Source organism: Phoca vitulina, unplaced genomic scaffold (assembly GCF_004348235.1).
Source record: "Phoca vitulina isolate PV1807 unplaced genomic scaffold, GSC_HSeal_1.0 scaffold2, whole genome shotgun sequence".
Classification (NCBI taxonomy): Eukaryota; Metazoa; Chordata; class Mammalia; order Carnivora; family Phocidae; genus Phoca; species Phoca vitulina.
The window spans coordinates 20679703-20693522 of record NW_022589705.1 but is presented as its reverse complement, the minus strand read 5'-3'; the positions used below and the strand labels follow the sequence as shown (position 1 = coordinate 20693522).

General features: G+C 35.8%; 1 protein-coding gene across 1 annotated transcript in view; it reads right to left on the bottom strand.

Annotated features, from left to right (window-relative positions):
• The window catches only part of DPYD (dihydropyrimidine dehydrogenase), a 795794-nt gene that overhangs the window by 433997 nt on the left and 347977 nt on the right, over positions 1–13820 (bottom strand). The window contains exons 9-10 of the mRNA XM_032422959.1: positions 11911–12018; positions 9562–9731 (exon numbers count right to left, since the gene is read on the bottom strand). Coding sequence (XP_032278850.1) covers positions 9562–9731; positions 11911–12018 — 278 coding nt within the window. The remainder of the gene's footprint in view (positions 1–9561; positions 9732–11910; positions 12019–13820) is intronic.

Here is a 13820-nt window from a genome sequence, read left to right as displayed (position 1 = left end):
AGCATGATGTCAACTCATTTTTAGATTGCATATAGGCAAAGTAAGCATAGGTTATAAACTATAATGAGAACTCAAACCCAGCATACATTAAATTCTAATATACAAAGTTTGAGAAATAATATGAAGAAACAATATTCTTTGTAAAGATTACTCTTGAATAGCTAGATATTTAACAAGTTGTCAATTCTATATGAACATGAGGACCTCAGAGATGGAATTTCAAATCAAAGTTTGGTAGTCTGCTTTGGTCAGTGATAATCCTGAAAAATATTATCTTTTATTTCATCACTGCTAAATTATTGCATATACCACAAACATTCATAACCACACAATAAGAGTTCCATTCATCTGTAAATTTACCAAACATTTATTAAGTACCTTTTTGTAAAAAAAAAAAAAAAAAAAAAAAATGGTGCTAGGTGCTGTAGCTAATAAAATAATCCCTGCTTTCAAAACTTTCACAGAGGCAGACAACTCAGCAATCAAATTCAGTGTGATAACACGTATAAACACAGTGTGCACTAATGGCATATAAAAAGGAATTCTGCACAGCAGTAGCGCAGGTCAAGAAAGGGAAGCCTGGAAAAGGTACTGTATGAACTAATCTTGAAGGATGGGTAGGAAGTAATTACTGGAAAGGAATTAGTTACTGGGAAATTATAGTACACAATAGATTATTTCCCTTAGGTGAGGAAAGATGTAGGAGGGTAAAGGAGTTTATTTCAACAAAGAAAGAAAGAAAGATACCTGGTTAAATCCCCTTGTAAACATGCTACTGGGAAACAGATTATCAATCAGCATTCACAAGTGGGAGAGCCCTTATCTGTGGCATGATTTTGGCAATATATACCCGCTAGTCTAGGATAGCTATGGTAAGAACAAAACAAAACAAAAAAACCTGGCAATTGGATTTATTAGGTATGGATTTCTTAAAGAGTCATATAAACTATGCAACTGAGTACAAACTGGAGATATTTTATAGTTGAATCAGCTTCCTTTTGTGTAAGTGACGGGGCTACTGATGTTATTTAGAGACCCCATATTAATCTAGGTTGAAGTACATCTTGATACACCAACGTGGGACCTGGGAAACCGTGTTGGTGGTCCTGCACCTCTCCTTGTTTACCCCATACTTCATGTTTACTTATATCCTTGAACTTGTTAAGAAAGCCGGATGCAGGTTATATCTCTCATTTATGTAGGTCTGATTTCACTATCCAATCTTCTGGTGAATTTGGTTACCGAGGAGATGAAGGAAGATCAAGAAAGAGGCAGTAAATTCTGCCTACCCACTCTTGATCTCATCTTCCTTAATTTACTAAACAGTTCTTAACCCATTTTGTACTTTTTAGTTTATATAGACTCACAGTCAGTGGGGGAAAGGAGAACAATTCTGATAGGTTTACTACTCTCTAGGATATATAAGCTAAATCGGCAATTATTCTTTGGCAAAAAAAAGTTTGCTGAAACCACAAGTTAAGGTTCCTTTTAGCCTACTATGATGTTATAGGCTTTGGATTTTTTTTTTTTTTCACCTTAAGCTTTTAGAACTGAAGAATCTTGAACAGAAAGAAACATTTTTCCATGTGAGAGTTGTATAACTGTATAATACAGTTGCCCCTTAACTATTTTATTGTGACACTATTGAGCTGCAAAAACCAGAAGCAATGCATGGGATAATTTAGGGGCTTAAATGTTTTTGCAGAGGCATCACAAAATACATTTTTTTTCTAACAAAAAGAGTGTATTTTTATTTCATTTTTCAAAGATTTTATTTATTTATTAGAGAGAGAGGGGGAGAGAGAAAGAGAGTGCCAGCATGAGGGGTGGAGGGGCAGAGGGAGAAGCCGACTCCCCGCTGAGCAGGGAGGCTGACTCAGGGCTCAATCCCAGGACCCCAAGATCACGACCTGAGCCAAAAGCAGATGCTTAACTGACTGAACCACCCAGGCGCCCCAAGAAGAGTGTATTTTTAAATGTTACTCATGATTGACGACATTTTCTTAAATCTGACTAGCTCTTACACTCCTCATCTTAGATTTTGCTGCAGTCAAGCATTCCTGGCTGCTATCAGAGTATCTCACAAAATTACCTTCTGCATAACTTTGGTGCCTTTGCAGTATCTTCTTCAATCTTGAAATCCCTCTTTATATAAATTCTGTTCAAACAAGGATCCTCTCTTATCTTCTAATCCTGAGTCTATAAATGTTTATTAATTTTTTACCTTTTATATTACTTGGTTATAGTTTCTTTCTTTTTTTAAATTCTGTAGCTATCTTTTAAAAGACTAAAGACCAGGAACAATGAATTTTCTTCAATCTACTTTTAATGTTAGGTTGATATTGTAATGTGATATATTTTAAAACTTTAAAAAAAATTACTTATTTAAAAGCTATCAGTAGTAATTTTGAGGTGTATGTATGTGTATATGTATAAATTATATATTTTGAACATTTCATTTTCATTTAAAGTCTTTCTATAAGATTTTCAATGCCCAGAATATATTATTCAACACAATTCACTGATTTGAAGCTTTGGATCAAGCACTGTTCTATACTTTGAATCACATAGAAGTTGAATGAACCAATCCATTTGAAGGAGCTTGCATTTTAATTTGTGGGATGAGTATAAAGTAATAACTACCCTATGTGACAAGTGCTATTATACAGGAAGCTTAAAGAGCTGTAAGATCTCACAGGAGGGAGAGGTTAATTAGGAGGAAACTAAGGAAGCCATCAAAGAAGAAATGACATTTGGAGCAGGCCTTGAAGGATGAGTTCACCTTTTTAAAAGAAAAAACTTTAAAAAATGATAATTATTTGTTTTTACATTAATTTATGCATGTTTTTCATTTATATTTATCTCTTGGATTTTGTGCCTGACCAACATGCATATTTTTAAAGTTACACAAATTACTTTTTAATATTTTCAATGTATAAGACAAGAAAAGAAGATACTGGAAAACTGAGAGGAATATTCCTAATGGGAGAAGGGCTTCTAGCTCTCACATAAAAATTAATAGAGTAATAACACATTGCCATGTAATAAAGGTTGATAGTGACTTGATAACAACAGAAATGTTCACTGCTAATATATGTATATACACACATATAAATATATATACACATAAATACATATATACATATGAATCATAAACAATTGTTAAACCTTTTTAAAAGATATATAGGTTTCAGCTCTACAGATATTCCTCATCAACATAATGTAGTCACCATCCTCCCCTTGGAATTATTGAAAATAGTTAAGCCTGTAAAGTATATAATCTTGGATAAGCATAGGCTTCTGTTGGCTCCTGGACTATTTATAGGTTTTTTGTTTGTTTTTTGTTTTGTTTTTATTTTTGTTTTTGGTCCTACTCATCATCTGAATTACTCGCATGCAGGGTAGAATTCTGACAACTTCAGCTGCCGGTTTCTTTGATATCATGTCTTGAATGCAGCAGATTTTACCTTACCAACTGATTGGGGATACATCAACTGCAACTTGTTTCAAGTGTAATATTTCTAGATAGGGCCAGATTTTTCAGTACAGAGTTGCTGTCATTCCATGAGGAGACAGAGCCCTCCTGTCCAGATTCCACATCATTCATGTATCTTTCTCTCGATGTTCAAAATATAGACTCGGGGGATAGAAAAAGCTTTCAGAAGCATATAATTAGAACAGTAATTTTACAGATGGGCATTCTCAGACTAGGGTACATAACGTTGAACCAACTTCTCCAACTTTTAGTTAAAACGTTTTCAACCATTCCATTCTACTTTCCATTATGACACTGAATTTTCACACTTTTCAAAAATGTAAACACAGATTCTTGGAACATCATTCCCATGCCATCATGAAAGTATTCAGGTATACCTAATATCTTTGTGCCAGGGGAGCCCTTAGCTGCCACTAATTAGCTCTGTGTGCTGGGGGCAATTGTGTGTGTTTATTTGTTTGTGTGCAGGTATCTTCATATTGCCAATCATGTTAACAGGTTCTGATTACTTTCTGTGAAGAATACCAACTTAAATGATGTGCAGGTGCCAAATGTTGAAGAGCTGCTATAAGCATCACCCTTTGTAAGTAAAATTAAATTTGTCAGCATATAGAGGTTATTTTCTAAAAACAGTCCCAGGTTCATATTTCTTATAATTAAATAAAAACTAGAAACTAGCATTACTTACTGGTAGGAAAATGAATATTTAGCCAGCAAGATGTAGGTTATGAAAGTACCAATGGATGTAACTCAAACATCATTTGCTTTTTGTTCTGTTTTGTTTTCTTCAGGTTTTATTTATTTGAGAGAGAGAGAGAGAAAGCAAGAGAGAACGACGGAGAGCATGAGCAGGGGGAGGGACAGAGGGAGAGGGAGATGCAGGCTCCTGACTGAGCACGGAGCCCGACCCCGGGGCTCGATCCCACGACCCTAGGATCACGACCTGAGCCGAAGGTAGAAGCTCAACCGACTGAGCCACCCAAGCACCCCCTTAAACATCATTTGATATTAAAAACGTCTGAGAGGAGGCCTATAGATTGTGCCACATACAGGATCTATTATGGGGTATGCTGTATGGTATCAGAAGGAGTCAATTAAAAGGCACATTCTTTCACATGAAAATCTATTATTTCCCCCAAAAAAGAAAATGTATTATTTCAGAGTTGCAGTAACAAAGAAATTTTTCACTAACCGACTAGGCAATCTGGTGCTGTTATTTTTATTATTAAAATAATAAAGTAGCATCAATTATCAAAACAGTTGACCCTCTGAATAGCTCAAATATGGGGAAACAGGCACATCAAAGGTAAATCAGTTAATATTTTGGCAAATGAATAGGGGGAAGCCAAAGGGCACTGGAGAGTGCTATAGAGAGCCCATTTAAAATATGGCAGAATTAAATCTATCATGTTTTGCTGATACTGGGAAATTAAACATGTGAACAACAGATTCTTAAAATTTGTGTGTGGGATTGTACTGTTAAAATAATTTTGTACCATATTCTTCTCCGTAATAATTAATAAGAACTACAAAGTCCTTCCCCAACCTTATCCTTTAAATTTATCTACTCAAGCAAGTCTGTTGAGTCCTGACCTTCATGCCTCCTTTTAGGGATTCCCAACTGCCTAAAGCATTCTTGCAGTTCTATCTGATCTGTCAACAGCTTTTAATACCAGCATTTTGGGGGATTCTGTTATCCTGTGAAATTTAATCTCACCTATTTAAGCTTGCAGAAAGTACTGGAGGGAATTATTAACAGATTTTCCCTCATCTTCTTAGAGGATAGTGCTGAGTGATTGGCTGGTTTCCCTAAGGACCCACAGCTGAGAAGCGCTAGTTTGTCAGTAGCATCCTATTTAGCATGTGTGTGAGGCCACAAGGGAGACTGAAAGACATTTGGAATCAGAATTACATCAATATGCTGATGACGCCTCCATATCTTCGTTTCATCAAACCTGTATCCCGTAGCATTAATGCTTTCTTAACTAAGATGGAAAGTGCCCCAAAACAGCACACTGCTTATGGCTCTAATTAGACAGCTGGAAACTACATTGATGATACATAAGAGCAGTGGATCAGCAGTCTCAGCATCACCAGGAAACTTGTTAAAAATGCAAATTCTCAGGCCCCTCCCAGACCTACTGAATCAGAAACTCTGGGACCAAGGCCCAGCAAGCTGTGTTTAACAAGCCCTCCAGGTGACTTTGATGCATATTAAAGTTTGAGAACATCTGCATTCGAAAAATGGGAAGTGGGTGTCACTGCTGAATCTACTGGGTGTTGCCTTCTAATTTAGTAGATTAAAGCATTTCCGGATCCAATCACACTGTTCTTTGTTACTAACCATGCAACGTTAAACTTAACTGGCTTTTATAATAATTCATATTTGTCACGAAAAGATGAGAGAACTTTATATCATTCTGCATTCCCTCCCTCTAAAACCATCTGAGAATTAGACTGACGCTTTGCATATATGCATGCCGACTGACATGCTTGCCACTGAGGACCTTAAACAACAAAAAAATCACGTTATTCCCAAATTCCATCCAAGAGCCCAAACCATTAAACAACACACATATGTGAGAAAAACCCTAAATATCCATTTTTGTCATTCTTCATTGACTTTAAAGAAACCAAACGTAGTTGCAGTTTGAATGTATTAGGGGTAGAAAGCATGGGAGGAATAGGAGAAATACAGAGAAATTGGGTTTGATATTAAATTTTTCATGTTGGTTATCATTTTTTCCTAGAATATATTCTCTCAAAATCCTGTCTTGATATTGAACTTCCTCCTGACTTTCCAGTTTCGTTAAGTGTTAGCACTGTCGTGTCATGGGCCCTCTTTTGATGTGCCAAAACCAAGTAATGGACATGAGGCATTAATACCAGAACCTCCGGAAATTCTGAAAGGCCCGAATCCTAAGAAAGCACAGGCACTGGCCAATAACCCAGCCCTAAAATCTATGCATATTCTGATAATGTATTACATGTTATTCCTTCTCTCATGCTGAGGAATTTTGCCTAAAATTACCAAATGAACCTTCAAAAGTCTATTACTGTAACACTGATCTAACCTGGAAAGTATTAGTTTTTTGGTTTTTTTTTTAAAGATTTTATTTATTTGAGAGAGAGAGAGAGGGAGGGAGGGGCAAGGGGAGAGGGGAAGAGGGAAAGAGAGAATCTAAAGAAGACTCCCCAGTGAGTGCGGAGCCCCATGCAGGGGCTCTCACAACCCTGAGATCCTGACCTGAGCCGAAATCAAGAATCTGACCCTTAACTGATTGAGCCACTCAGGTGCCCCAAAAGTATTAGCTCTCTTAATGCCAGAAGCCCTGATGCCAATTCCCTCCAGAAAACATTCATTTCACAATTCTTTGCTGAACACTTTATATGTGGCACCACTGTGCTAGGCAGGGGGAAGAAACAAAGGAACCAAGAGAGCTGACCATGGCCCCTGTTCTTATGGAGCTTAGTCAAGTAGTTTTAAGATCATATAAAAAATTTGGTTTCTTGTAAGCCAATAATAAACATCCAAATATTTGTTTTATGGTGTTAATGAGGCCCCAGATCCACTTGAATTCTACTAAGCTGCACTGCAGATGGGAGACCTGTTGTTCCACAGACCCATTGTTTTTCGACAGTTTGGAAACCATGGCTCAGCCCAGTGAACTCTGGCCTTAGGACCTGCTGATCTTTTCCATCCTGTAAGCCAGTCCCATTGACTAATAGCCTACTCTTTCAATTAGCCCCTGACAGCCTCCCTGCTTCTGACCCAAACCTCTTTAGTTAACTTTCAACAGAGCAGTCCTTTTAAAATTTAACTCAGATCTTGGTGCTTCTCTGCTCAAAACAGTCCAGTGGTTTCCTCTCTCACACAAAAAAACGAAAGGCCTTATGAATGCCTACAAGACCTCACCCAGTGTGCCACAAACTGTCTTCTCTTACACTGTTCCAGTCACACTGACTTAGGTTTTTTGTTTTTTTTTTAAAGATTTTATTTATTTATTTGACAGAGAGAGAGGCAGCGAGAGAGGGAACACAAGCAAGGGGAGTGTGAGAGGGAGAAGCAGGCTTCCCGCGGAGCAGGGAGCCCGACACGGGGCTCGATCCCAGGACCCTGGGATCATGACCTGAACCGAAGGCAGACGCTCAACGACTGAGCCACCCAGGCGCCCCTGACTTAGGTTTTTTATATTCCTAGAAGTTTAACAGCCTTCTTCAATTGCCTTGCCTGGAACGTTTGGCCCCCAGATGTCTACATTCTCTCACTGTCTTCATTTCTCTGCCCCAAAGTCACCTTTTAGAGAGGCCTTCCTGGGCTATCTCATTTACAATGGCAAATCCTGCCACTTCTTCTACCACACCCTCACCCCAAATACATATGCCTTATCCTCCTATATTCATTAATTTTTCTCCATAGCACTAATCACCTTTCAATATACTATTTATATGATAGTTAATTTGTTTGATCATCAAGTGTCTTCCCTCAGTAGGGAAGCTGTATTAAAATTGTATTAAAATTGCCAAGACAATGCCTGGTACACAATGGATGCTCAATATATATAGGTTGATTAAATCAATAAATGAATAAATAAGTAACGAATGTCTACTTCTACCCTCTCAAGTAATTACCTGGTCTCATTCTTTGTGTGTGTTCTACCGAGGGCAGAAGAAATAGTCATCACTCATTTCTAGTTACTACTGTTAATGGAAGATGACTATGAGATTAAGTATAAAGTAACTTGCCATTTCCATTCGGGGTCATCGTCCCTTCCAACTCTAAAGGTGTAGCTTTTATAATGAAAACTTCTTTGATATTGGAATCAGAAGAACAAGATTTAAAATATTTAGTTCAAAACACGTGTCAACTATTTATTCTTTGCTGAGGCCCTGTGCTATGCATGGAGATATACAAACAAATAAAAATTAGCTCCTGTCCTCTTTTATCTTAGGCAAGTCATTTAATTCCAAGATGGATGTTTTCTTTTTATTTGTAACATAATGAAATCTTACTAATTGATGTTATAGATCTCACTCCAGAAAAAAAAAAAACTCCCAAAATGATATGACCATGTCCACCTTGGATTTTGGAAAAAAATCTGAATGGGTATAATAGATAAAAGAAAGTCCAGAGAATAAAGTTGACATCTGAAACCCTGCCACGAACCAGTGGTGACTCTGATATCTTAGTGAGATTAATCTGTAATGTGGTTAATCTACATGTGACAAATTACCAATTGACTACAGGTATAATTTTTACCTGGTATAGAGACTCCAAATATATTAAGGCATTCTAAAGCAAATCAAATTCATAATACTGATTTGGATAAAATGCACAATTTATCCTTCTATAAACACATTTTGTTCTTGTTCTCAGAACTAATATCCTTTATAAGGCATTATCTTCCTCTAATAGCATTAAAATTTGAGAAGTCCATGGTATGTGTACCCAGCTGATGCCTCACCCAAGATTAGTCACCAGTCACTTGTAAGAATGAAATCATTTTAAATCTGTCACTTTTAGTAAGTTAACTCATTATTAATTCTAAATAATGCTTACATGAGAACTCTTTAAAAAAATAATAAATGGCAATCTCTTTGTTCTATTGGTTTCACATCAGAATGAATTGACTTTAAGTATGACCAAGGCATATGACTTTGAATGCAGCTTGTAGAGAATTCCAAATGTCTCTAATTACCACATTCTCCTAATATCCTACATTTTGTAACGAATACCTATTGTTCATGAAATGAAGATTTAGCACCTTCCACTGTTACTAGTTAAATACATTTCAAAGATACTAACACTAAGAATAAGAAGCACTTAGTATTGACAAAGATTTCTCATTTTATCCAACTAAAGTATTATAAAATAACTTTCTTTTACTTTGAATGTCTGAATTAGGGGAAGAAAAAGAAAAAACACGGGTAGCCCAGAAATTTTTAAATTTGCATTTCACAACTTCAAGAACATTCTAACGATTTAACTAGGAGGCTGCACATTAACAGTTTCATCTAAAATCTGTTGCATTACAGCTCCATATTTTCTGATGGTTCCATTTTACCTCCTCGGGGACAGCTCTTATATTAACAAAGCCTTTTCTGAAGATGATGAACACGCGGCGGGCTCCACAACATAAAGCGGATGTTGCACAGTCGAAAGCAGTGTCTCCAGCTCCGAGTACGATCACGACTCCCCGTATCGATGGCAATGGAGAGTGACAGGCGCACATTCCTGAATGATGAAAGGAAAACCCCATTTTCAAGTAGAGAAACCATTTCTGCATGACAGCTCAAAAGATACTTGTACTCAAAGCAGTGTAAAATTGCATCTTGCAGTTTTCGAGGATGGAGTGTCACTATCAAATTATTCTGCTTCATTGAAAGACAGTTTTATTCCCATTTTAAAAATATGCTCATATATGTAATTTCATAGTCACTACCTTTAGCTTCTTTTTTCTTCTAGAAGGATCGCTACAACATATTTTGAAGAGTTTAGGTCATAACAAACTGGAATCAATCAATTAAAACACGCTTTGTCAAAGTCATGATATGTATTTTTAACTTGGTGTCATTAAATTTCTGTTTGTTAGAAGGAAAAAAAGTGATCTTTATCATCTGGATTAACATAATGGACAGCATTTCATGAAAATACTTTATTTAGATATTATTTTATAGGATTTCTAACATATAGCCCTGCTATATATTAAATTTAGGAAACACTGAAAATTTATGTGCCGAGTAAGTGCTTTCTATGTAATGGCAGAATTTTTAACAACTATTTTCTTGAAATAGTAAAAATGAACTTTCTCCCCTTTACAGTTTTTCCCTGGTTTTCTTTGTAAAATAGAGCTATAAAAGAAATACGACTCTTTTTTTGTTTGTTTGTTTAAGATTGTATTTATTTATTTAACAGAGAGAGAGCACAAGTAGACAGAGCTGCAGGCAGAGGAAGGGGGAGAAGCAGACTCCCTGCCAAGCAGGGAGCCCGATTCGGGACTCGATCCCAGGACCCCAGGATCATGACCTGAGCCAGAGGCAGATGCTTAACAACTGAGCCACCCAGGTGCCCCAGGAAATACGACTTTCTAAGTGTCAAGGACATATATATGAAGACTTGATGTCCATACAAAGATTCTTGTAAAAAAGTAAGATGCAGGTTTCTCTATGTGTTAGGTATACCTGTGTTATCAGATTCAGTAAAATTATTGATAAGATAAATTACTATAAATCAAATGGCACCACGGGCAGCATAGGCCTATAATCTCAATAAGTGTAATCATCCTGCTTGGAAGAGTGCATTTGGGATTACATAACTGGCCCTCTGTAATTCTCAAAAATATGTTATATGTACTATGATCTTCCTTAGAAAGGGTTGCAGGTACAGAAGCATCCCCTTCTCCTGGGAGGAGGAAGGTGGAGATGGTATACATGTTTAGCTGTAAACTTCTGCAGAATGACCTAATTGAGAATAAAGAAATTTGCTTATCTTTTTAAATTGTAGGATAAAATGTAAGCTTTTATCTTTTCACATGCAATTACATGTAGAATAGCTGAAGTTTAAGACTAAAAATATATGTTTAAAGGATTTAGATGATCTGGGTTTAGAGACTATATTATAGTCTTTATTACTAAGACTGACTCTCATACAACCAAAGCATAGGACTGGTTTAGCTTCTGGTTGCTCCTCTTGGGCTGCCTGAAGTGATATTACACAGAGACTACATACTAGTGTGTCTATCAAAGTGCTTTCCCTTAACTTCGTAAATTTGCTGTTCAGCAAGAAACTGGCTCTTTCTGCCTGCTTAGACATAAATGATGTAAGATATATGAAAATTTGTCCTACTTTAAAATTAAAAAAATACATATATAATGTAAAATAGTTCCTAAACTGAAGTTCCTGCTATTTCTTTTAAGAACATCTTCCAATCAGGGCACCTGGGTGGCTCAGTCAGTTAAGCGTCTGCCTTCGGCTCAGGTCATGATCTTAGGGTCCTGGGATTGAGCCCCACGTTGGGCTCCCTGCTCAGCGGGGAGCCTGCTTCTCCCTCTCCCTCTGCTGCTCCCCCTGCTTGTGCTCTCTTTCTCTGTCAAATAAATAAATTAAATCTTAAAAAAAAAAAAGAACATCTTCCAATGTTTGTTTAAGACTCTTACTCTGAAGCAATTTTACATGATGCAGTGTAGACCTCTATATAACAGAGTAGAAAACTCCTTAGGATGATGTTTGATTGGAAGAATGAACAAATGGATGATCCTGGAAAATGATTACATCATACTTGTTTTTAAATTTATGTTCGGTGTAGCAAAAGTGATTTGAGATCTGAACAGTGTCCTCCTGAGCCTGGATTTAATATAAATTTATAATACATAAACAACATAGGTAATGTTAGGAATACAAAACAATGTTATACCTGCTTTACTGCTTTTGGCTACAAGCGGCAAAAAGTCTTTGGATGTGTAAAATCCATGGTTCTGCGTCAGGTCTTTGAAGATATGGTTTTTATTAGGGTCTGGCAAACCTAAGTAATAAAAATGTATAAAATCTCGTTAGCAGAAGAAGGGATTTTTCCTACTGTATATTTTTAAAAAGTAGAAAGCTGAGATCATTAAAATAATGTGGTTCTGAGAGGAAAAAAAAACTATAAGCAAATCAACATAAAAATGTATATAACACATTGTTACAGACCTCAGTGTATACCTTTACTATATAACTAAGCACACATAATAAATCATATATCCAAGTACACATATAGGTATACAGAAACATGGATACATACATATATACATGTACATACAGTGTTTAAGGGAAAATCAGGTTATATTATTTCCTCATGTCATAAATAAAAGTAAGTTTCTAATGTATTAGAGTGCTAAATATAAAAAAAAATCACAAAACTAAAACACAATATGGATACATATGTATCTAGTTCCTGAATATGACAGATCATTCTAAGAAAAAAATAAACAAAAAAACTTGAAAGAAAAAGATGTATTTTACTACAAAAAATCAGCTACTTGTTTAACCAGACTAATATTTTAACAAATTAAAGAATGGATAACAAAATTGGAATAATGAAAAATATAAATAGCTTTTAAGCACCAAAATTTTAAATACATTAGTAATTGAGGAACTGTAATTTAAAACAATGAAATATGATTTCCTGTCTATTAAGAAGTAAAGGCTTTAAGAAAATTAGACTACATGGCAAGGGTGAAAATGGGACTTATCTTACTCTTTTGATGCAAATACACATTGGTGCTCAATTTCTAGAAAGTAGTTTTGAATCTATACTAAGGAAACACTAAGACATGCAAATGAAGTTTTAATGAGTAAAAATGGTCAATGCAAAGAGAGAGAGGGAGAGAATGAAGGAAAACCAAAATGCCAATAAAATGAATAAATGAGATTTACTTTAAAAAAGACAAAAAGCAACAGAACACAATGCAGCCATTAAAATGAACATTTGAAAAATATGGTATTGGACTGTAGTCAAAATACAGTATCAAATGAACTAGCAGGATATAAAACTCTGTATAATATGATTCAAGTTTCATAAAATCTGAATGGTGATCATTTCTGGTTGTGGGACTGTGGCTAATGTATTTTTTTCATTATTTCTTTATTTTCCAAAATTTCTACAACATGCATGCATCAACCATATAATTAGGAAATAACTGCCAAAATTTTGAAAAGAAAATGAATAGCAGTCTAATTTTTTTTCAAAGTATAAACAAAGCAAATCTGACAGCAATCACCCCACCATAGAAAAGTGTAGAATTAATTCATCTCAGTTCCATAAACACAGGGGAAATTTTATAGTTTAACTTTATTTACTTCCCCAAACTCTGGGTTATTCTAGAGGTAAAATTTCATTTTATTGTTAAATGAAGAGCAATGGGTAGTGTTGGTGGACACCTAGAGTAATAAGAATGGCCAAGAATGACTTTCTCATATGTGACAAGGTAGGTGCCATATCTGATCTGAAAGCTGAAGGTGCTTGTGGATAGAGTGAGTGTGTCACCAGCAACAGACCACTTTGTTCCTTCAAATTAAATCATTTTTCTTCCTTGTCCAGCATTCCTTCCTCCCAAAGATTTGCCCTTTGCTCATAGATTATTAAAGATCACTTATCATTAAAATTATTTTATTTATCTAGGAAGGTTAGGCAAGTCATTTGATTTACCTTTGCTTTGGTGGCTTTTTTTTTTAAGTTTTTATTTAAATTCCAGTTAGTTAACATACAGTGCTTTGGCTTCTTTATAAACGAAATGAGATAAGACTGTTTCCTCATTTTCTGACATAAAGGATTACTCCTTGGGT